The following is a 25898-nucleotide window of genomic DNA, read 5'->3' as shown; positions in this document are numbered from 1 at the left end:
AGGGAGACCCGTACATTCCCAACCCGTACATTCGCCCTCTCGACTCAAGCTCACTCGGACAAAAGCCTCGCACAAATTACACCGTGAAGGCCCAATGGCCATGTCTATGCCACAAATCAAGTACGTGAGCGAGTCTGGCGCACTGAATTGAAAATATATAGAACGCTCATACTCCGTGAAAAGTGAAGCCGCCGTGTTGCCATCTTGGTTAGCACGACTCAACCAACTCGCTTCGCGGATCTCGTTTGTTTTGAACGTGTGAATTACGTGCGAACGCGTAACTGTGAGTTTATGGCGGCAAGGAACATCACGTGATCGCTCTGAGCGAATCAGCGCGCTGCTCTGCCACCTGCTCAGATTCCGTGTATAATATTCCTCGCTGAGGTAAATATGAATAAAAAATGTGGATCTCGTAAAGATGAAAGAAAAAAAACCTATGTGGTGTGAATGGCAATGTTCCTCGCTGAAATGTGAAAAAACGCAATCGCTTTTCGCTCTGAAATACGTGCGAACGCGTAACTGAGTTTATGGCGGCAAGGAACATCACGTGATCGCTCTGAGCGAATCAGCGTGCTGCTCTGCCACCGGTCAGATTCCGTGTATAATATTCCTCGCAGAAATGCGCTGAGGTAAAAATATGGTAAAAAAATATTATGAAATAATTTTTTTTAGGTCGGCCATGTTCTTCCCAGGTTCAATGGTCAAGTCTATGCCAAATATCAAGCATGTGAGCCTCTCCGTTTAGGAGTCTATCGGTAACATTACACACACACACACACACACACACAAACTGTGTTTTATATATATAGATATATATATAAAACATATTCCAGTGTTTAAACCACGTCGTAAACATAGGTAAACTCACAAGTCTTATGCATTTTATAGCTCACGAAGTTAGAGGATTAATAAAATTAATTTATACATCGCTCGGAGAACTTCGTAAAGGGAACAAATTTAGGCGATGTATTGCTAAATACACTGGTTTGTATTTACCGTCGGAACTAAAAAAAAATTATGATCTACTTACTGTGTCATGATGTCGCTTGTGATTGTGATTTTTGGCGTACTTTCTCACATTCGAATACATATAACTGTGTAAATTGGCTTTCCCGCCATAATTCCGTGCACCTGGCGGTTAATTGAATGTTATATAGCATAATCTCTGTTGGCCATAATCAGGTGGCCATATAGCACAGGATAAACCGACGCTGGGAGAAGTGCTCCCTCTTCCGGTTGGCGGCGTTTTTGTTTTGGGCCCTTCTGGCTATCGGGCGACGGGCGGTGGCACGATTACGACGACTCGCTACTGTATATGTTAAACGGGCGAGAGGAGTTAAAAAGCGGTAGCTGTTTCGAATTACCCAGTTCGGTATAAGAAGTGACTTGTTGTTCGATTTCCATTTTTGTCCCAGTTCGCTTGGTCCCTCTCCCCTCCCTCCCCGCATCCATTACGAGGGTGAGCTTGTCCGGCAAGGCTAGGCCTCAGGCCTACTCTCTCTTTCTCTCTCTTTTCCTTTTTGTTTTGTTCTCCGTCGTACCGCATACATTAATCTTATCGAACTTTGTCCATCGAATGGAGCTTGTTTTAAAATGATTTATCGTCCGTCCACAGGTGGTGACCACTGACCATGTCGGGCATCGCTCCGAACAGATTGTCCCAAGAAAGGAAGGCGTGGAGGAAAGACCATCCGTTTGTAAGCTCCCGCGTTGTCCTTGGCAGGCGTGATGGAGAGCTGTGGTGTACCCGAGCTTGTCGATGGAGTGCTGTGGTGTACCCGAGCTTGTCGATGGAGTGCTGTGGTGTACCCGAGCTTGTCCGTGGAGTGCTGTGGTGTACCCGAGCTTGTCGATGGAGTGCTGTGGTGTACCCGAGCTTGTCGATGGAGTGCTGTGGTGTACCCGAGTTTGTCGATGGAGTGCTGTGGTGTACCCGAGCTTGTCGATGGAGTGCTGTGGTGTACCCGAGCTTGTCGATGGAGTGCTGTGGTGTACCCGAGCTTGTCGATGGAGTGCTGTGGTGTACCCGAGCTTGTCCATGGAGTGCTGTGGTGTACCCGAGCTTGTCCATGGAGTGCTGTGGTGTACCCGAGCTTGTCGATGGAGAGCTGTGGTGTACCCGAGCTTGTCGATGGAGTGCTGTGGTGTACCCGAGCTTGTCGATGGAGTGCTGTGGTGTACCCGAGCTTGTCGATGGAGTGCTGTGGTGTACCTGAGCTTGTCGATGGAGTGCTGTGGTGTACCCGAGTTTGTCGATGTAGTGCTGTGGTGTACCCGAGCTTGTCCATGGAGTGCTGTGGTGTACCCGAGCTTGTCGATGGAGTGCTGTGGTGTACCCGAGCTTGTCCATGGAGTGCTGTGGTGTACCCGAGCTTGTCGATGGAGTGCTGTGGTGTACCTGAGCTTGTCGATGGAGTGCTGTGGTGTACCCGAGTTTGTCGATGTAGTGCTGTGGCGTACCCGAGTTTGTCGATGTAGTGGTGTGGCGTACCCGAGTTTGTCGATGTAGTGGTGTACCCGAGTTTGTCGATGGAGTGCTGTGGTGTACCCGAGCTTGTCGATGGAGTGCTGTGGTGTACCCGAGCTTGTCGATGGAGTGCTGTGGTGTACCCGAGTTTGTCGATGGAGTGCTGTGGTGTACCCGAGTTTGTCGATGTAGTGCTGTGGCGTACCCGAGTTTGTCGATGTAGTGGTGTGGCGTACCCGAGTTTGTCGATGTAGTGGTGTACCCGAGTTTGTCGATGGAGTGCTGTGGTGTACCCGAGCTTGTCGATGGAGTGCTGTGGTGTACCCGAGCTTGTCGATGGAGTGCTGTGGTGTACCCGAGCTTGTCGATGGAGTGCTGTGGTGTACCCGAGCTTGTCGATGGAGTGCTGTGGTGTACCCGAGTTTGTCGATGGAGTGCTGTGGTGTACCCGAGCTTGCCACCCTTTTCTCGGCACGGCAAACCGCTCGGGAGGGAAGTGCACAGATCTTCGCCTTTTATTTCATCACATTACCGTTTGGGTTTCGTTTGTGGTGGGACTCGTACGAGGTGTGCTGGAGAAACCTTTCTGGTTCCCATTGAGCAAAGTGTTGAAGGCCTCTAGTTTTGCTTCATTACGATATGGCATTCAGAGGGTAGTAGTAGTAGTAGTAGTTGTAGTTGTCATGAGCCACGTGGAACGAAGTCGGCGGTCCGTCCGTAATAACTTGCAACTTCTCTGAAACCGCTGATGGGATTGGGACCAAACTTGGCACAAATTATATTTGTTGTGTTGTGACAAGTTTGTTATCGGCATTCAAAAAATCGGGGTCTAAAGGGGTTGACCGGGATCAAAGTGGATCTACGTTTAACCCCCAAAATGGGAATTTGCTTTTTCCTCTGAAACTACTCACGATTTCGATGAAACTTGACCACAACCTTCATCCCCCGTGATGTACTGAAGTTTGTTCACGGCACGAAGAAAATTGGGGTCTAAGGCGGTCCATTGGGTGCCAAAGTGGGTCCAGGTTTGACCTCCCCCCCCCACCCCCCCAAATAGGTATTCTTCTCAAACTACACCCACAATCTCGATGAAACCACCACAACCTTCATGTTCAAGATTGGGTTTGTTTACCAATGTTTGTTCAATGCATTAGAAAATTTGGGATCTGAGGAAGTATATGGGGTTGGAGTTGGGGGCTGGCCTCCAAAGTAGGTGTTTTTTTTTTTTTTTTTTTTTTTTTTTTTTTTTTTTTAAGGAACATGTTATTATGATTCTACAATCTACATGCTGCCCTGTCTTGTAGAAGTCATTGAAATTGGTTTAAAATACCTTTAATCAGTGCAGTATACTGTTTATTCTACCAGGTGAGTGCCAGGGGTATTGCACCTATGTTTATAATCTTCTTTGTGTTTCACTGTCAAAATTGGACACGTGTTTTAGTCTTCTCCATGCACCTGTACTGATTGTGGTGGAGGTTGTGGGTTACAGTAGTGTTTGTTCGCATGCAGCACAAGGTTGTGGGATAGCACATTGGTTGAGGGCCCCGCTTTGCTGCTGACGCAGTGCCCTCTGCTGGTTAGGGCAGGAGTTGGTGATTTTTTTTTCAGGTTTCAGGAGATAGCTCGCCTACTGTACGCGAAGGACACAGCGGCGTCTTAAACGTCAACCAACTAATTCCGGCAGACGGGACGCCAGTCTAACTGCCATTCGAGGGACGGCGCTCATTGAATCGCCCAGTCTATGAATCACCAGGATGGCAGTTTAAGGCTGGGGTGGGATACAAACCCAGGCTAGACAACTTGGAGGCGAATTTTTTTTTTTTTTTTTTTAAATATAAATATATAAATAGAGTCGAGGCTCGTGAAAGAGCTAACATTTATCAAAAACAAATCAAGCAAACAAAGTATATAAAAAGGGGAGCGGTCGACAAGATGGGGAGAGAAGGGGAGGAAGCACACAAACACAACATTTGAGAGCAGGGACATCGGGAGATGTGTGGGAGGGAGAGGGCCTGGGGGGAGGCAGGATAGGTATAATGTGCGTACCTGTACGTCTATGCCATCCTGTTCGCTCGGTTGTCGTAGTAAGAGATAGTTTGATTATCTCAGGTGGTATCTCTTGCAGGGTTTTGTAGCTGTCCCCATGAAAAATCCGGATAACACGATGAACCTGATGAACTGGGATTGTGCCATTCCTGGAAAGAAAGGGGTGAGTTTCCAACATTGATGTAAAATTGTGAGTAGGTTCTGGTTGTTTTTGTGGTTCTATTTGTAACGAGGATGTGTATGTACCATTGTACACTGCGGTACTGGTAGTGTGAAAATCACCGCTGGCTGTGGTTGTTTTTTATTCGTCGGGATTCTCATGGATGTTTCTAATTTTCACGATGTTTTTGTTTTGGAAATGCTAGTAGTGTGGAGGAAATTATGCGGGGGTACAGACGGTGCTGGGATCGAGCGGTTTTCTTTGCTCGCTTGATGTAATCATTTACATTTTAAATAATTATCTAATTTGAGGGATCTCCATATCATGGGTGTTCGATCTGGAAATGGGGTAAGGGCTGGGGGTAAAGCCCCCTTTTGATCTGGAAATGGATCTCCTTTAATCACTGACTCGTTCCGAGTGTACAGTTGCATTGAATCCATCGAAAGGCTGACGATGTCCTTGCCTACTTGAGGTGTCGCGCTCATCTCCGTGTATGTATTCCTCGATTCCGATGCTATACTTCTGCACGATGCACCAAAACGGATTGGCTTTTTGGGAAGTTTTATCAGCGCTTGTGTAATTTGTCGATGGAGTGCTTACTTTGGCATTTCAAAATATTCTTTGCTATGGTCTTCAAAAACCATGGTGTTGGGCTAGCGGCTAGGGTGCCGGCTTATGATCCTAGGATCCTGGGTTCGAATCCCGGTCGATCGCTGAATTAACGCCAGGGGGGTTGACTCAGCCTGTCATCCTTCCGAGGTCGGCTAATTGAGTACCAGTTCACTGGTAATTCCCTGTTTGTCGTTAAAGGCGGCGAAAAGGGTTGGCGTCAGGAAGGGCATCCGGCCGTAAAACATTGCTTCAAAAAGTGGACCAAAAAACAACAACCACGGTTCCCGAAAAAGGCCAACCCCCGCCTTGCGGGGAAAAATGGCCTCTAAAGGTGGTTATTATTTTTATATATATGGTCTTCAAAAATGATACAGGAAAACTGAGTTTTGTTTTTTTATGTTCTACTATAACTGGATCTGGTTGAGTTGAATCTTCAGAGTTTAATGATGAGAAAGGGCTGGTTTGTCAAGTTTTCTTCATTTTGAAACTGTCAGGTTTAAAGAAGTCTCTTCTCACTTTCGACCGAGCAATTGGGATTGATTATTTTAATTTTGATACATTTGGACCATTTTTATCTTTCAAATACAGAATATTGTGCACCGCTCCTTTCCTATGCCATCTCCAGGCGCTGCATGATGTCATTGCCGGGCACCGAAGGGGGCCCGGAAATGACGCGCGCTGAAGGGGAGTACTCTGTTTTCACTCAGGTTTGTTTGTCCGGGCGATATCTCACCCGTCCTTTGAGCGAGGAAACTGAAATTTGGGCACAATAGTGAGAACTTGCTTTGGCAAAATCTGTTTTTTGATTAATTAGTTATCGATTTATTAAGTACTTATCTATTTCCTTTCTCGTCTGGGCAATATCTCGGGCACCTTTTGAGCTTTGAAACTAATGTTTGGACATGACAGTAAGCAAGTGATGTGGCTCCAAAGGGTATTTTTGATTTATTGATTTATCAATTAATCGATTAATTATTTATTGAGTAATCAATTAATTTAATTTTTTCGATTAATGAGATTTAATTTTTTAAGTTGCAGCTTCGGATGAAGCACTGGTGGTTTAGGTGTGCTATTAGCCAATTGATTGAGAAAATATTTTATGACCATTTATTGATTTTAATTGTGCAATCAATTATTGTACACTTTCCCCCCCCCACCCCCCCCCCCCCTGGTGTCCTCTCCCATCAATTATTGTACACCCTAAGCCTGGTGTTGGTTTAGCGGTTAGGGTGCCGGCTTGGGATCCTGGGTTCGAATCCCGGTCAATTGCTAAATTAACACCAGGGGGGTTGACTCAGCCTGTCATCCTTCCGAGGTCGGCAAATTGAGTACCAGCTTGCTGGGATGAATGATCCCGGTGTGTACCCCGGTTTAGAATAGGTACACCGTATCCCTGTGCATCGTAAGAGGCGACTAAGGGTTGGCGCCAGGAAGGGCATCCAGCTATAAAAACATTGCCTCAAACAGGGAACCATGATTGTCATGGGGCCCGCAAGGCTAACCCCTGCTCTAGCGGGGAAAATGGCCTTAAAACGATCATTCATTCATTCTCCCTCCCAATGCAGGTTCTGAGCTGCGCAGCGGTATTGCCGGGCGCCGAAGGCAATGCCACGCTGGAGGATATTTATTTGGCATGGGGGTGATATACTTTAAATGTATCTGTGCTTGTTAACATTTTTTTGTTAATAACTAAGGTTTGTGGTTTGCACCACGTATATCTGTTCAACTTCTGCTCCTTCCACCAGAATTTAACTTCAGTTTTCTGAACTGGATCCGTCGTGTTTTTCCCCCTCCGCCATGGCGGAGAGTGAGGTGGGGGCATGCAGGGACGCAGAGGGAGGCCCATGCGGAGGTGTAGAGGCACCCAGACAGGGACACACTCGGTGGCAGACAAAGGCAGGGACACGCAGAGAGAACCAAAGGCAGGGACACGCAGAGAGAACCAAAGGCAGGGACACGCAGAGAGAACCAAAGGCAGGGACACGCAGAGAGAACCAAAGGCAGGGACACGCAGAGAGAACCAAAGGCAGGGACACGCAGAGAGAACCAAAGGCAGGGACACGCAGAGAGAACCAAAGGCAGGGACCCGCAGAGAGAACCAAAGGCAGGGACCCGCAGAGAGAACCAAAGGCAGGGACCCGCAGAGAGAACCAAAGGCAGGGACCCGCAGAGAGAACCAAAGGCAGGGACCCGCAGAGAGAACCAAAGGCAGGGACCCGCAGAGAGAACCAAAGGCAGGGACCCGCAGAGAGAACCAAAGGCAGGGACCCGCAGAAGGCAGGGACACGCAGCGAACCAAAGGCAGGGACACGCAGCGAACCAAAGGCAGGGACACGCAGCGAACCAAAGGCAGGGACACAGACTTCTAAAGGCAGGGACACGCAGAGAGACTTCCAAAGGCAGGGACACGCAGAGAGACTTCCAAAGGCAGGGACACGCAGAGAGACTTCCAAAGGCAGGGACACGCAGAGAGACTTCCAAAGGCAGGGGTGCACGCGCAAAGGCAGGGGCGTGCACGCGCAAAGGCAGGGGCGTGCACGCGCAAAGGCAGGGGCGTGCACGCGCAAAGGCAGGGGCGTGCACGCGCAAAGGGACAAAGGCAGGGGCGTGCACGCGCAAAGGGACAAAGGCAGGGGCGTGCACGCGCACAGGGACAAAGGCAGGGGCGTGCACGCGCACAGGGACAAAGGCAGGGGCGTGCACGCGCACAGGGACAAAGGCAGGGGCGTGCACGCGCACAGGGACAAAGGCAGGGGCGTGCACGCGCACAGGGACAAAGGCAGGGGCGTGCACGCGCACAGGGACAAAGGCAGGGGCGTGCACGCGCACAGGGACAAAGGCAGGGGCGTGCACGCGCACAGGGACAAAGGCAGGGGCGTGCACGCGCACAGGGACAAAGGCAGGGGCGTGCACGCGCACAGGGACAAAGGCAGGGGCGTGCACGCGCACAGGGACAAAGGCAGGGGCGTGCACGCGCACAGGGACAAAGGCAGGGGCGTGCACGCGCACAGGGACAAAGGCAGGGGCGTGCACGCGCACAGGGACAAAGGCAGGGGCGTGCACGCGCACAGGGACAAAGGCAGGGGCGTGCACGCGCACAGGGACAAAGGCAGGGGCGTGCACGCGCACAGGGACAAAGGCAGGGGCGTGCACGCGCACAGGGACAAAGGCAGGGGCGTGCACGCGCACAGGGACAAAGGCAGGGGCGGTCACGCGCACAGGGACAAAGGCAGGGGCGGTCACGCGCACAGGGACAAAGGCAGGGGCGTGCACGCGCACAGGGACAAAGGCAGGGGCGTGCACGCGCACAGGGACAAAGGCAGGGGCGTGCACGCGCACAGGGACAAAGGCAGGGGCGTGCACGCGCACAGGGACAAAGGCAGGGGCGTGCACGCGCACAGGGACAAAGGCAGGGGCGTGCACGCGCACAGGGACAAAGGCAGGGGCGTGCACGCGCACAGGGACAAAGGCAGGGGCGTGCACGCGCACAGGGACAAAGGCAGGGGCGTGCACGCGCACAGGGACAAAGGCAGGGGCGTGCACGCGCACAGGGACAAAGGCAGGGGCGTGCACGCGCACAGGGACAAAGGCAGGGGCGTGCACGCGCACAGGGACAAAGGCAGGGGCGTGCACGCGCACAGGGACAAAGGCAGGGGCGTGCACGCGCACAGGGACAAAGGCAGGGGCGTGCACGCGCACAGGGACAAAGGCAGGGGCGTGCACGCGCACAGGGACAAAGGCAGGGGCGTGCACGCGCACAGGGACAAAGGCAGGGGCGTGCACGCGCACAGGGACAAAGGCAGGGGCGTGCACGCGCACAGGGACAAAGGCAGGGGCGTGCACGCGCACAGGGACAAAGGCAGGGGCGTGCACGCGCACAGGGACAAAGGCAGGGGCGTGCACGCGCACAGGGACAAAGACAAAGGCAGGGGCGTGCACGCGCACAGGGACAAAGACAAAGGCAGGGGCGTGCACGCGCACAGGGACAAAGACAAAGGCAGGGGCGTGCACGCGCACAGGGACAAAGACAAAGGCAGGGGCGTGCACGCGCACAGGGACAAAGACAAAGGCCGGGGCGTGCACGCGCACAGGGACAAAGGCAGGGGCGTGCACGCGCACAGGGACAAAGGCAGGGGCGTGCACGCGCACAGGGACAAAGGCAGGGGCGTGCACGCGCACAGGGACAAAGGCAGGGGCGTGCACGCGCACAGGGACACAGGCAGGGGCGTGCACGCGCACACGGACACAGGCAGGGGCGTGCACGCGCACAGGGACAAAGGCAGGGGCGTGCACGCGCACACGCGCACACGCGCACAGGCAGGGGCGTGCACGCGCGCACAGGCGCACGCGCACAGGCAGGGACGTGCACGCGCGCACAGGCGCACAGGCAGGGGCGTGCACGCGCGCACAGGCGCACAGGCAGGGGCGTGCACGCGCGCACAGGCGCACGCGCACAGGCAGGGGCGCGCACGCGCACACAGGCAGGGGCGCGCGCGCACGTGCACACAGGCAGGGGCACGCGCACACAGGCAGGGGCACGCGCACACAGGCAGGGGCGCGCGCACGCGCACACAGGCAGGGGCGCGCACGCGTGCACACAGGCAGGGGCGCGCACGCGCACACGTGCACACGCACAGGCAGGGGCGTGCACGCGCACACGTGCACACGCACACAGGCAGGGGCGTGCACGCGCACACGCGCACACAGGCAGGGGCGTACACGCGCACACGCGCACAGGCAGGGGCGCACACGCGCACAGGCAGGGGCGTACACGCGCACACGCGCACAGGCAGGGGCGTACACGCGCACAGGCAGGGGCATACACGCGCACACGCACACGCGCACAGGCAGGGGCGTGCACACGCACACAGGCAGGGGCGCACACAGGCAGGGGCGTGCACGCACACGCGCACACAGGCAGGGGCGTGCACGCACACGCGCACACAGGCAGGGGCGTGCACGCGCACACAGGCAGGGGCGTGCACGCGCAGATGTGCACACGCACACAGGCAGGGGCGTACACGCGCACAGGCAGGGGCGTACACGCGCACAGGCAGGGGCGTACACGCGCACAGGCAGGGGCGTACACGCGCACACAGGCAGGGGCGTGCACGCGCACACGCGCACACAGGCAGGGGCGTGCACGCGCACACGCGCACACAGGCAGGGGCGTGCACGCGCGCACGCGCACACAGGCAGGGGCGTGCACGCGCGCACGCGCACACAGGCAGGGGCGCGCACGCGCACACAGGCAGGGGCGTACACGCGCACACAGGCAGGGGCGTACACGCGCACAGAGAGACAGAGGCAGGGGCGTACACGCGCACAGAGAGACAGAGACAGAGGCAGGGGCGTACACGCGCACAGAGAGACAGAGGCAGGGGCGTGCACGCGCACAGAGAGACAGGCAGGGGCGTACACGCGCACAGAGAGACAGAGGCAGGGGCGTACACGCGCACAGAGAGACAGAGGCAGGGGCGTACACGCGCACAGAGAGACAGAGGCAGGGGCGTACACGCGCACAGAGAGACAGAGGCAGGGGCGTACACGCGCACAGAGAGACAGACAGAGGCAGGGGCGTACACGCGCACAGAGAGACAGAGGCAGGGGCGTACACGCGCACAGAGAGACAGAGGCAGGGGCGTACACGCGCACAGAGAGACAGAGGCAGGGGCGTACACGCGCACAGAGAGACAGAGGCAGGGGCGTACACGCGCACAGAGAGACAGAGGCAGGGGCGTACACGCGCACAGAGAGACAGAGGCAGGGGCGTACACGCGCACAGAGAGACAGAGGCAGGGGCGTACACGCGCACAGAGAGACAGAGGCAGGGGCGTACACGCGCACAGAGAGACAGAGGCAGGGGCGTACACGCGCACAGAGAGACAGAGGCAGGGGCGTACACGCGCACAGAGAGACAGAGGCAGGGGCGTACACGCGCACAGAGAGACAGAGGCAGGGGCGTACACGCGCACAGAGAGACAGAGGCAGGGGCGTACACGCGCACAGAGACAGAGGCAGGGGCGTACACGCGCACAGAGAGACAGAGGCAGGGGCGTACACGCGCACAGAGAGACAGAGGCAGGGGCGTACACGCGCACAGAGAGACAGAGGCAGGGGCGTACACGCGCACAGAGAGACAGAAGCAGGGGCGTACACGCGCACAGAGAGACAGAGGCAGGGGCGTACACGCGCACAGAGAGACAGAGGCAGGGGCGTACACGCGCACAGAGAGACAGAGACAGAGGCAGGGGCAGGGGCGTACACGCGCACAGAGACAGAGGCAGGGGCGTACACGCGCACAGAGAGGCAGGGGCAGGGGCGTACACGCACACAGAGACAGAGGCAGGGGCGTACACGCGCACAGAGAGACAGAGGCAGGGGCGTACACGCGCACAGAGAGACAGAGGCAGCAGAGAGACAGAGGCAAGGGGCGTACACGCGCACAGAGAGACAGAGGCAGGGGCGTACACGCGCACAGAGAGACAGAGGCAGGGGCGTACACGCACACAGAGACAGAGGCAGGGGCGTACACGCGCACAGAGAGACAGAGGCAGGGGCGTACACGCGCACAGAGAGACAGAGGCAGGGGCGTACACGCGCACAGAGGGACGGACAGAGAGCAGAGGCAGGGGCGTACACGCGCACAGAGAGACAGAGGGCAGGGGCGTACACGCGCACAGAGAGACAGAGGCAGGGGCGTACACGCGCACAGAGAGACAGAGGCAGGGGCGTACACGCGCACAGAGAGACAGAGGCAGGGGCGTACACGCGCACAGAGAGACAGAGGCAGGGGCGTACACGCGCACAGAGAGACAGAGGCAGGGGCGTACACGCGCACAGAGAGACAGAGGCAGGGGCGTACACGCGCACAGAGAGACAGAGGCAGGGGGCGTACACGCGCACAGAGAGACAGAGGCAGGGGCGTACACGCGCACAGAGAGACAGAGGCAGGGGCGTACACGCGCACAGAGAGACAGAGGCAGGGGCGTACACGCGCACAGAGAGACAGAGGCAGGGGCGTACACGCGCACAGAGAGACAGAGGCAGGGGCGTACACGCGCACAGAGACAGAGGCAGGGGCGTACACGCGCACAGAGACAGAGGCAGGGGCGTACACGCGCACAGAGAGACAGAGGCAGGGACGTACACGCTGCACAGAGAGAGGCAGGGACGTGTAGACACGCGGACAGACAGAGGCAGGGACGTGTAGACACGCGGACAGACAGAGGCAGGGACGTGTAGACACGCGGACAGACAGAGGCAGGGACGTGTAGACACGCGGACAGACAGAGGCAGGGACGTGTAGACACGCGGACAGACAGAGGCAGGGGACGTGTAGACACAGCGGACAGACAGAGGCAGGGACGTGTAGACACGCGGACAGACAGAGGCAGGGACGTGTAGACACGCGGACAGACAGAGGCAGGGACGTGTAGACACGCGGACAGACAGAGGCAGGGGACGTGTAGACACGCGGACAGACAGAGGCAGGGACGTGTAGACACGCGGACAGACAGAGGCAGGGACGTGTAGACACGCGGACAGACAGAGGCAGGGACGTGTAGACACGCGGACAGACAGAGGCAGGGACGTGTAGACACGCGGACAGACAGAGGGCAGGGACGTGTAGACACGCGGACAGACAGAGGCAGGGACGTGTAGACACGCGGACAGACAGAGGCAGGGACGTGTAGACACGCGGACAGACAGAGGCAGGGACGTGTAGACACGCGGACAGACAGAGGCAGGGACGTGTAGACACGCGGACAGACAGAGGCAGGGAACGTGTAGACACGCGGACAGACAGAGGCAGGGACGTGTAGACACGCGGACAGACAGAGGCAGGGACGTGTAGACACGCGGACAGACAGAGGCAGGGACGTGTAGACACGCGGACAGACAGAGGCAGGGACGTGTAGACACGCGGACAGACAGAGGCAGGGACGTGTAGACACGCGGACAGACAGAGGCAGGGACGTGTAGACACGCGGACAGACAGAGGCAGGGACGTGTAGACACGCGGACAGACAGAGGCAGGGACGTGTAGACACGCGGACAGACAGAGGCAGGGGACGTGTAGACACGCGGACAGACAGAGGCACTGGCACAGACGCTTGGTGAAGCAGACGAGGGAATGGGCGGGGAAGCGGGCGGACGGACGGGCGGGGAACGCGGACAGACGGCGGGGAAGCGGAGGACAGGACGGGCGGGGAAGCGGACGGACAGACGGGCGGGGAGGACAGACGGGCGGGAACGGACGGAAGCGGACGGACGGGCGGGGAAGCGGACGGACGGGCGGGCGGGGAAGCGGACGGACGGACGGGCAGGGAAGCGGACGGACGGGCGGGGAAGCGGACGGACGGCCGGGGGAAGCGGACGGACGGCCGGGGAAGCAGACGGACGGCCGGGGAAGCAGACGGACAGGCGGGGAAGCAGACGCAAACACAGAGGCAGATTGTCTGTAAACAAGATATCTGTTATGGACGGATTCAGACGAAATTTAGCAGAGGTGGGTAGTGTATGTGACACTGACGAAATGATTAGATTTTGGAGAAGATTTGGATCCGGCTAATATAATAATTTATGTGATTCTTTACCATTGGGAGATGGGGCCAAAAACGATATATAGCAGGATATCAAAGTTATGGATAGATTTGGACGAATCTTGGTGGAGAGGTTGGGTGTGAGACAATGATTAATCGATTCGATTCTGGGAAGATCTGAATATGGATTCGGATATGATAATTATTTGATTTTTAAAGTGATTCTTCACCATCTGGAGATCGGGTGAAAAGCGATATATAAGATTACATTAAAAAAAAAAGTTGGGGGCGAGTTATGACTAAACTTGGTGAATGAGTTGGTTATGTGACGAGAACAAGCCGATTAGATTTTGGTTCGGGTCCGAATCCAGATTTGGCCTATCGGTGGGACACAACGAAGTGTTCAGCCTGGCGGAGGTGTGCTCTACTGAATGGCGTTCCTTTTTTTTTTTTTTTTTTTTTTTTTTTTTTTTAAATTAACTGGTCTACCGTCCAGTTGAGTTCATCACATGCTGAACCCGTCTGTCGTCCATTAACTTTCGACGTTAACACTCTAGCGTCCACAAATATCAACCGATTCTGATCAAACTTGACGTACAGCATCCTTACCCCAAGGACCAGGTTGGTGTTACGTTTCAGCCCGATCCGTTGAAAAATGGCGGGCTTAGGCGACCATTTTGTTTTTGGTCATGAAAACGACGTTAACACTAGCGTCCACAAATATTAACAGATTTTGATCAAACTTAGAATGTTTAACCTTTCCACACAAGGTAGGTTGCTATTGCATTCCAATCCGATCCGTCAAAATGGCCGCCATAGGCCGCCATATTGTTTTCAGCTCCGAAACGACGTTAAGACTTTAATGTCCACAAATATTTATGGATTTTGATCAAACTTGGTGTGTGAGACTCTTACCACACAAGGTAGGTTGCTATCGCATGTCAACCCGATCTGTCACAAAATGGCCACCTACACAACTATATTTCTGCAACATTGTTGCAAAGTGTAACATTGTATCAATTGTAAAAAGGCCAAGTATAAGGATACAAGGACCTTAAAATTATTACACAAGGTTGTTGGCTTTTCATTTAAGTCAAATCTAGTACAGACAACTGACCTACTTTAAAGTTGTCCAGTCAGTTCAGTTGAGTTCTGCTTCCCTGGAAGCTCTAGTTTTTTTTTTTTGGTTTTTTTTGGTGGGTAATAATAATAATAATAATGCATTTATTTTATATGGTGTTTATATGGTTTATATGGGTAGAGGTGTTCCTCAAGTTTGTGGGAAGGTGCATGTGTACACAGACACCACACAGGACCTCCCTGACAGTACTGGCGTCACTTTTGTGGGAGAACTCTATCTTTCTCATGGATATGAACATGTGGTTTGTTTTATCCCATTAATCAAGTGAAGAGGCATGCACAGTTTTGTGTTTGGTTTGACTCGGGGTCAAATCAGAGCGAACTCCTTTACCACTATGCCGTTGAATGTGGTTTTATTTCCACGTCACTACCGTGAGCTTGTCTATCTTTGCAACAACAACTCGTGGTGTGCCACGCATCATTGGTCTATCAGAACCATTGACGGTGCCATTTTTGCTTGGTGAATGCGGTACTTTGTTTGTTGCAGACCGCATGGGAAGGAGGCCTGTATAAGATCCGGATGCTTTTCAAAGATGATTATCCCTCATCGCCTCCAAAATGTACGTTTTTTTTTTTGTTTGTTTTTGTTTTTTAAACTGAAAGATTATTTCATTGTAGTTTCTCTCCAACCTGTGGAGATAAAAGATGTGCAGTGTTTCAAAAGTCTTGGTACTATTTAATGCTTTATTTTCGACAAGGTATCCAATATTCAATCACCAATCATAAAGTCTAGACATGGGAAATTTATTTATTTGGACCCCTGTTTTTTTTGTTTGGTTTTTTGTCAATGCAATGGTGGAAGATGTGTTCGGATGATGTGACGATAATTCTTCTGGTTCACCGTCGCTGCGTTCTTGTCTTGATCTTCAAACCAAAAGGGTCCAATGTTTGAGCCACTAGTGCGTGACCGAACGTGCGTGGGCGTACGTGCGTGGGCATACGTGCAAAAAAATTTCGTTTGTTTGGTATAGAAATGGCGATAACTTGGTTACCATTTGTCCGATTAATTTCAAACCTTGAAAAGGCATATACTTAGGTCCCCAGCAATATACCGGGGAAGTATCAAAAGCAGCAGCGGTCAGACACACACACACACACACACACACACACACACACACACACACACACACACACACACACACACACACACACACACACGTATTTCGTTGGCAAGCAAGTTGAGTAGACCTGAATCCCTTAACACTTCCAGAGGCCACACTATTTAGACACTTGGAAACAAAAAAGAGGTTGTGCACCTTTTTTGGATTAATTCTTTCCGATAGTATTTATCTTCAATAAATAAATAATAAAAATTATCTACAGATACCGTTTAGATTTTGATGATTTGCGTGTGATATGATTTAACGGATGTTTATATGAATCGTTTAAAATAAAAAAAGCCTTCAATTTCTGATATTTTACCTTTTCATTTGGGCCTCCCAATTGAAGCCCCGCCCATAGGGCGGGGTACCGTTGCTAGTTTGTTTTAACACAAAAGCCTTAAAAAAAAACACTGAAAATACATCCTGGCGAGGGTTTGCAATCTGCACATCCTCAGGTCCCCAGCAATATAGCTGGCAAGTTTCGATTAGATCAGACCAGTGGTTGTCGAGAAACAGCGGTCAGACATACACACACACGCATTGTGTTTATAATTACTGGAATTATAGATAGATAACAATAGGCCCCCTCCAAAATCCCCAATCTCTCGCCAAAACCGACACTGGACACCTGCAGTCGAGGTTGCGTTCTGCCGATCTCCCCTGCTCGTTTTGTGGCCGCGTGCCGCGGCGCAGAACGCCATTACGCACGTGGTCCAAGTTGGTGAAGAAGGGGGAGGGGTGACCACAACGCGGCGCCCTATGTATGTATTTGCTAAATAAATGGCCATGACTTGGTAACCACTTGTCCGATTAATATGAAACCTTGAAAAGGCACATCCTCAGGTCCCCAGCAATATAGCTGGCAAGTTTCGAGCAAGGCAAGGCAAGCAACCGGCAAACTTCCGGTCCCTCGAGCGACGAGGCTTGCTTCGATCTCTCCACGGCATCAAAGTTTGAGTGGTTTCCCGTTCGTGTCTTTGTCAAATTTCCGCTGGGTATTTTGTTGTGTATGTGTTATTGTTTGTCTATTTGGTTTTGGTTTTGTTGTAGTTGCAAATTTGTGTAATTAGTCGTATTTTTGTTAGTCGCGGCCTGGTCTCTCCGGGCTCCCCCCCCCCCCCCCGTCAGTTTTGTGAAGAAAGTTCTTTCCCTCATAGTATTTGCTTGCTTCTTTGATTTTCTTTTCTCTCCCCCCTACCTCTCATGAAAATCTTACCCTTTGTCCAGCGTTTTGAAAACAGAACAAACAAAAAAACAAAAAAAAATCGATATTAATTCTTTCTCTCCTCCCCGTCTCGACCTGTGCCCCACCCCCTATATCTCGTTTTTCTTCCACCTCTGCTCCTGCTTTCTCAAATCCATGTTCTCACTTAGACTTTTCCCAGATTGTTTTTCATGGTTTTGTTTCAATATGTTTAAACCGCAGCCGTAATGCTGACGCCGCCCCGCCCCCCCCCCCCCCCCCCCTTAGAATTTCCATGTTTTAAACGTTTCCCAGTGTGTACCCTGGATTAGAATAGGTACACCGTATCCCTGCGTGTCGTAAGGGTTGGCGTCAGGAAGGGCATCCAGCCATAAAAAACATTGCCTCAAAAAGAGAACCATGACAATTACAACTACATATGGGCAGGGTACAGCCCGAAGTGGAGATCGGTTTCTGAGGTTTGGTACATGGAATGTAGGGACAATGACAGGGAGATCAGGAGAAGTCGTGGAAGTGTTGGTCAGAAGAAGAGTGGACATATGTTGTTTGCAAGAGACGAGATGGAAGGGAAGTGGTGTGAGAATGGTGAAGGGTAGGCAGGGACAGAAATACTACAGGTTTATGTGGCAAGGGTGCCTGGAGGGCGTGAATGTCTACAAACTCCTCAGAAACCAGGACACCAACACCAGTGTGGTGAGTGTGACGAGAGTGAGTGATAGGTTGATGATGGTGAAAATGATGATTGGAAAGCTCTTGGTGAACGTCATCTCGGGATATGCTCCGCAGGTTGGTCGAAGCGATGAAGAGAAGGACAAGTTCTGGTGTGCGATAGAGAAGCTGATGGAAAACGTGAAAGATGAGGAAGTTGTTGTGGTAGGAGGAGACCTAAATGGACATGTGGGAAGGAGTATGGATGGTTTTGACGGAGTTCATGGGGGTTATGGATATGGTGTGAGAAATGGAGATGGTGAAAGGATTTTGGAGTTTGCTGATGGAGCTGATTTGTTGATTTGTAATACTCAGTTCCAGAAAGAGGATAATAAGCTTGTTACATACACGTCAGGTGGGTCGATGACAACCGTTGACTACCTGATGGTGCGTAGGCGAGATAGGGGGCACCTACCGGACACAAAGGTGATCCCGGGGGAGGAGGCTGTTTCACAGCACCACTTGGTTGTTTGCGACATAAGGGTGAAAGGTGCAAGGAGAGCTCGGCGGGTGAAGTACCAACCGAGAATGAAGGTATGAAGGTGTGGAGGTTGAAAGAGGTGACAGTAAGGGAGGCATTAAAAGAGAGGCTGAGTAGGGTAGAGGATGATGTGGTTGGATGTCAATGAAAGCTAGTCTGTTGGGAGCCGTTGGTGAGGTATGTGGATGGACAAAAGGACCACCGAGGCACTCGGAAACATGGTGGTGGGATGATGAAGTTGGAAAGAGGATTGACGCGAAGAGGAAGAAGTTCAAGGAGTGGCAGAAGGCGAAGGGTACGGGAGCAGAAACAGCAGAGCATGAAAGTTATAAGGCAGCCAGGAAGGCTGCAAAGAAAGAGGTAGCAAAGGTGCAGGAGGCATGGAGGAAAATGTTTGGAGAACGCTTGGATTCCGAAGAGGGTCAGAAAGCAGTATTCAGGATTGCAAAGCAGATAGCGAAAGAGGTGTGAAGTGATGGGGGTAAGTTGCTTGAAGGATGAAGTGGGACAAATCATTGTCGACCCAGATGGAATTAAAGGAAGATGGAAAAGATATATGGAAATACTGTTGAATACAGAGAATGAATGGGATGGCAACATAGAGAGTAACCCAGTTTTAGGACCGGCAGAGAAGATAACTGAGAAGGAAGTTGAGGAAGCGATAAAAGCAATGAAGGGTAGAAAAGCGGGAGGGCCGACGGGAGTTGTGGGAGATATGTTGAAGGCAGCAGGAAGTTGGGGTGTGAAGAGAATGACAAAGATCTGTAATCTGGTGGTGAAAGAAGGCCGCATTCCAGTGGATTGGGAACTGAGTACCCTCGTCCCTCTACAAGGGGAAAGGTGACTGGAGTGTGGCTCGTACCGAGCGATAAAGTTATTGGAGCATGGAATGAAGGTATTGGAAAGGGTGTTGGAGAGGAGGATAAGGAACAAAGTGAAGATCGATGAAATGCAGTTTGGATTTATGCCAGGAAGAGGAACGACAGACGCGCTTTTCATTGTGAGGCAGTTGCAGGAGAAGTACATGGAGAAGAGGAAGAAGTTGTTTCTTGGGTTTGTTGATCTGGAGAAAGCATTCGATAGGGTTCCACGCAAAGTATTGACATCAGCATTGAGGAAGTTAGGAGTGGAGGAATGGTTGATCAGAGTCGTGATGGCAATGTACAGAAGAGCGCGCCACAGCTGTAAGGACGAAGGACGGGAACAGTGGTGAGTTTGAGGTGAAGGTGGGAGTGCATCAGGGGTCCATACTAAGTCCACTACTATTTGTAGCTGTGATGGAGGTGCTGGCTCAGAACGTAAAGGAGGGTTTACCGTGGGAGTTGTATGCAGATGATCTGGTGTTGATTGCGGAAAGTATGGATGGACTGAAGGAAAAGATGAACAAGTGGAAGGAATGTATGGAGACAAAAGGTCTGAAGGTGAATATCGGAAAGACGAAGGTGATGGCAAGTGGTAAAGCATGTGGTGAGGTGGAAAGAACTGGGAAGTGGCTGTGTGCAGGAAGGGTGTCCGAGTGAACTCAATTCAATGTACAATGTGCGCTGAATGGGTTCATCAAAAATGTAATGGTCTGAGAGGGTCATTAACCAGTGTGGCAGCTACATTCAAATGTAAGGTGTGCACAGAGGGAGCTGCAGTTGGAGGAAATGTTGAGTTGGATCTTGGAGATGGCGTGAAGCTGGAAGGTGTGAAAACATTTTGCTACCTTGGAGACATGCTGAATGGAGAAGGTGGATCAGACCCGGCAATGGTTGCTCGAGTGAGATGTGCACGGAAGACGTTTCGGGAACTGAGTGGTGTGCTGATGATGAGGGGAGTGTCGTTGAAGCTGAAGGGAAAGGTGTATGCTGCATGTGAGAGAAGTGTTATGATTTATGGGAGCGAGACATGGGTAATGAATATAGAGCAGCAACGAAGGTTGGAAAGGGTGGAAATGCGAGTGGTTCGACGGATGTGCGGAGTATCGTTGAGAGAGAGGAAGACAAATGATCAATTGTGAAAGATGATGGGAATAGAGCCTGTGATTGATGCTGTGAAGAGGAACAGGTTGAGATGGTTTGGTCATGTGTTGAGGAAGGATGAAAGTGACTGGTTGAGAAGAGTGATGGAAATGAATGTAGAAGGAAGTAGAGGACGGGGAAGACCGAGAAAGACTTGGCTAAAGATGGTGGAAGAAGAAATGCGGGTAAGGGGGTTAACAAGGAGAGATGCAGAAAATAGGGCAAAATGGAGAACATTGTCATGGGGACCGTAAGGCTAACCCCCGCTCTAGTAGGGAAAATGGCCTTAAAATGCATGTGGTGTTGTTGTTGTTGTTTGAGCCACTGACGCGTGGTTGCTCTCGCTTGTCGGTGTCTGAGATTGTTACCTTCGCCTCCGAAGTTGGATGGAGGTTATGCTTTCACCCGGTTGTTTTGTGAACAGGGTATCTCAAAGTTGTAGATGGACTCAGACAAAATTTGGGGGGGATTGGGTGTGTAACAAGGACTAATCGATTCAATTTTGGTGAAGACCTGAATTCGGATACCCGAATTTTACATTTTGTGTGGTTCTTCACCATTCAGTGATCGTGCTGAAAATTAGATCGAGCACTATATTTCAAAATGTTGTGGCAAAACTTGGTGGATGAGTTTCGTTAGGTGATAAGAACAAGCTGATTCGATTTTGGTTCAGGCCTGGATCCAGATCCGACCAATCGGTGGGATAAACAAACCAGCTTTGCAGAGGTGTGCTCTTTACAGAGTGCCGTTCTAGTTTGATCTGCTTGGATAGTTTCATGTCTGGCCGTCGTGTTTGAAAAGACCAAGCTCTTGTGAGTACCGGTGAGTATTTTCTTGGACTTCGAGTGACCAGTTGTCTCACCACCGGCGAGAGTTGTTGGTCTCTTCTGAACGCCTGGTCTTCTTCCTCCCTGATCTCTTATGAAAATAAATAATCATAATTACAATTAATAATGTTCAATAGCGACACAATCCATATCGTCCTGAGACTTTTGAAACACCATGTACCTTGTTGAGAAGAAATATATGTACACAAGGTTAGGCCTTAGGAGTACTTTTGCCACATCCTTTTTGTAAACGATGTTTTTTTATATTTTTGTACACAGTCGAGGCTTGTGGAAGAGCTGGAATACTGAACGTATCAGGCCAAAGAACAGTAGAAAGTGTAGAAAGCCGAGGGGCAAAAACGACAGACAGACAAACGGGATGTGGGTAACAATGAGAAGTACAGGAAGTGATTGCTTTGTTTAAATGTGATCGTCTCGGTTTGATTTCTTGCCAAACCAAGTGATTGGATAATGGCGACTTGTTTGTTGGTAGTTTATTTTGTTGATAAGCTGATTGGTTGAGCCCATTAGTGTGATAAGCAACTAGAGATTGCTTTTCGCACTAACGGAATATAATTGGGAATTTTCCTTTTCTGCGACGTTGGACACAAAATTACTCCATTTTGTCCTTTTGCCCAAAATGTGTGTTAGGCAAGTTTGAGCCTCCACTTTTCCATCCCAACGTGTATCCTTCGGGCACGGTGTGTCTTTCAATCCTGGAAGAGGATAAGGATTGGAGGCCAGCTATCACCATCAAACAGGTAAATGGGAGGGTCTTGTGTATCAAAGTGCTGTTGTACGTTTGTGACACATGTAACCGGTGGTGTTTGTGCTGCAGATCCTGCTGGGTATACAGGAGCTGCTCAATGAGCCAAACATACAAGACCCTGCCCAGGCTGAGGCCTACACAATATACTGGTAAATGCCACGGTTGTTTTGGCACATCACCCGAGACTCATCCAAATAAGAATCTGTTGGTATGAATATAATGAACTCATTTGAGAATTTTTTTAAACCTCAAAAAAACAAAAACTGACCATGACCTTTTATGACAAAATTTGAACCTAGTTTTCAACAATTGTGATTAAAAGGATTGACAGGAGATGGAGTTTTAAATATTTTTGAGGTCTTTATTTAATTGAAGTAGATTCTGGTGGTTGAGGAGCATGTGTCGTAATTACATTCGCAACCGAAGGAGGGTGGAGGTTGTTTTCAACCGTTGTCTGTTTGACCAGGATATCTTTTTAAAAAGTTGTAGATGGATTCAGACGAAGTTGGGTGTGTGACGGGGTGAAATTATTAGATTTTGGTGAGGATCCGGAAGCTAATGCTGAACTGATTCTTCACCATGATTCCTCGCAATTTAGACTGGAAAGTATAAACTTTGGGAATTTTGGCAAAGTATAAACTTTGGGGGTGGGGGGGGGGGGTGGGGGGAGTATAAAACACATGGGCACTTCTAGAACTTCCAGGAAAGAAGTCTGTTTTTCAAAAAAAAGAGGATCTGGGGGTAAATTAATGGGGGTAGAAGAGATCCAGGTTTTGGATGGGGGAAGATATAAGAGATGGTGGTGAACAGCTGTTTTAAAGACCTGGAGGGAGGAGTGGGATTGAAGAGTTGGAGTTTGTTCCAGAGGTGGGAGTAAAGAGGAGTGAAGGTGAGCAGAGTTGATTTTGTCAATTTCACCAGAAGAGGGTTGCTGGCAGATCTTGTGCGACCTGTAGGAATATTTGGGGGGTAGAGCTGGGGGAGCTCGGCCGGATAGGAGTCTATAGAAGACATAGACCACCAACCTGCCTAGCTGCGGTGAGTGAGTCAAAGGCCCTCGGAGTTGGCTTCATCACGGGAGATTCCAATGATTCTGAAAGCTTTGGTTTCACCAGCATGAAGTCGAGGCAGGAGCACCAGCCCAGAGGGGAGAGCAGTATTCCATTGAGCTGCAGATGAAAGCCTTGTATGTGGTGAGGAGCTCAGAGGTGCAAAGGAAGGACTTTGCACGACGGAGGAAGCCCAGTCGGTGACTGGCTTTGGAGGCCAGCTTGGAAATGTGGTTTTTCCCAGGAAAGATCATGGCAGATAGTGAGACCCAAAAGCTTGAGTGACAGAACTTCCTGGAGAGGATTGTTCAGAAAGTAGATGGGAGGGTTTTCCAGACAGTCTTTTCTGAGACATAGTGAGTGTGAGATTTGTCAGGATTGAAAGACGTGTTCCTCTTGTTTGACCAGTCTGATTTTGTCCATGTCTGCAGAGTGAGGAGGCTGCAGATTGCCGATCTGAGGGATGAGGAATGGAGCGACAGAGTGGAGTCATCAGCAAAGAGATAGTCAGAGATTATTGATGAAGACCAGAAAAAGCACAGGGCCCAGAATACTGCCTTGGGGAACTCCAGCCTGAACAGGAAGGGGAGATGAGAGAATTCAATTGAAGGCCACGTGTTGACTATGACCAGAGGAAGTCCGCAAGCCAAGCGTGGAGATTTCTATGGATACCATAGGAGGAGAGTTTGGAGAGCAGAGCGGGGTGCCAGACCTTATCGAAAGGGAGACGGTTCTAATTTCCTGTTTGACATGGAGGACCTCCTCCATCCATTGTTGAGACAGCAGAAGCAGCATGTCCAGAGTAGTGACCAGGTCTGAAACCAAATTGATGATCAGAGATCAAGCCATTGGAGAAGAGGAAGGATTTTATATGCGAACCAATGATGGATTCCATGACTTTGCTGATAATTGGGAGAAGGCTGATTGGTCTGGAGTTGCAAGGATCATGTTGGCTGATTTCCAAGCTGATGGCAGATGACCTTGAGCAAAAGAGGGTGAAGAGAACAGAGACAACTCTCTGTTTTGACTCAAGTTTAACTTGACTCGACTCGACCCGACTAGTTTAGAAGAGAACATTTAGACTCTAAAGGCCTTAGACTCTAAAATGGCCTTAAAACGATCATTCATTCATTTAAACTCTAAAGACTTGACCATTTAAACTCTAAAGACTCTTGACCATTTAAACTCTAAAGACTCTTCACCATTTTGACTCTAAATTTTATAGAGATTACCAATAACGATACATAGCACAATATCTCAAAGTTGTGGACGGATTCAGACGAAACTTGGTGGACATGTTGGGTGTGCTCCAAGGACAAATTTGTTAGATTTTAGTTCAGGTCTGGATCTGGCCCATCAGTGGGATGCAAAATTTTAACTGTTCAACCTTGTGGAGGCATGCTCTCTACCGAGTGATATTGAGCTTTCGTGTGTGTCCAGGCCATACCATTTTTACCAATGAGCTTTTTCAGCAAATCTTCACCAATCCCTTTATTATGGGAATATGGAGAACACAGATTCATAAAATGAATTTTTTTTTTTTTTTAACTGCCGTTTTTGTCAAGCTTTGCGTACAAAGCAGATGTGGACAGGCCTTGCATTTTGCGATTCTTTCCAGCTTTAGTTTTAAAATGTTTCATGAATATCTGATGTGAATTCTATGAATGTGCAGTAATTGATCGAGAAGGTTATTTATTTTGGGAGTTTGATTATTGAAGAAAGTGGATATCCTTTTCCTTGATTGACCCTTTTCAGGAAAACACACACTATTACGCAATTTATTAAATGAGTAATGCTTGTAAACGGCGATTCCCGATGTCGTTTTAAGTTTTGTCGGAGTTTGTTTGTTTTCTGTGTTTTGTAGTCAGAACCGGGTTGAGTATGACAAGAGGGTGCGAGCACAAGCCAAGAAGTTTTCTCCTCCTTGATGCATTCTTGCTGAGACTTCACTTGAACTGGAGTTTCATGACAGTGGGACTTGTACACAGCGTGCATAAAACCATTTTATTTCTAAGTAAATGTGGAAGGACTTGCCATGCTTCATGCAATAAGCTGTTTATTATAGATGTATTCGTCATTTCGTAGTTTTATAGTTCTTCCCATTTTCGTCTATCCTATCTTATGATTGTAAAGAAGGTGCAGTTGTGGTTATTTTGTTGGCTTATCCTCGACTACTGCCTGTTCTTGACTCATGTTCATTTCTCCTGATATTCCATTAAAATTTGATTGCTGGTTCTTCAAGTTTTACTGTAACATAACTGCATGGTGATTTATCTAGCCTTTTCAGATATTTTGAAATAAACGTGTGTGGTCATGGACCAGTCCACCTTGCAAAGTGAAAGATTATACTTTTAGAAATTTGTGCTTGAACGGTCCAAAAATATTTCCTTTAGACGTTTTACCCTCGCCAGAGGGTAGGGTATTGCATTTGGGTCCGTTCGTTACTTTTTTTTTGTCAGACGAATATGTTGATCACTCCAGTTTGTGTTTGTCTGTCCGTTCACTTGTACTTGGCTACCGGTCACAATTTTAAACTGATCTTCACGAAGATGGGGAAGATTGTCATGGGGACCGCAATGCTAACCGCCGCTCTTGCAGGGAAAATGGCCTTTAAAATGCCTTTGTTTTTGTCTTCACGAAACTTCACCAAATGGTACAATTCGTGGTCTGACAGAATCCTCTTCATTTTTGACGGCAAAAGGTGACAAAGGTCAACTGCTTCTTTCAAATATCTAAAATCCTCAATTATCATGATGGACTTGAAATTTGAATAAGATTTTCAT

The 25898-nt window shown here is 50.5% G+C and overlaps 1 protein-coding gene across 1 annotated transcript; it reads left to right on the top strand.

The window, feature by feature from the left end:
* The first annotated feature begins 1117 nt into the window (after positions 1-1117).
* Positions 1118-25350, top strand: UBE2I (ubiquitin conjugating enzyme E2 I). The gene is made up of 7 exons (XM_068117703.2): positions 1118-1459; positions 1616-1697; positions 4593-4676; positions 15459-15531; positions 21949-22058; positions 22136-22215; positions 24980-25350. The coding sequence occupies exons 2-7, from the start codon at positions 1632-1634 to the stop codon at positions 25041-25043; spliced, it is 477 nt and encodes a 158-aa protein (XP_067973804.1). The 5' UTR covers positions 1118-1459; positions 1616-1631; the 3' UTR covers positions 25044-25350.
* Positions 25351-25898: the final 548 nt, after the last annotated feature.

The sequence above is a fragment of the Myxine glutinosa genome, chromosome 5, assembly GCF_964187855.1.
Source record: "Myxine glutinosa chromosome 5, kmMyxGlut1.1, whole genome shotgun sequence".
Classification (NCBI taxonomy): Eukaryota; Metazoa; Chordata; class Myxini; order Myxiniformes; family Myxinidae; genus Myxine; species Myxine glutinosa.
This window is presented reverse-complemented; position numbering and strand designations above follow the sequence as displayed.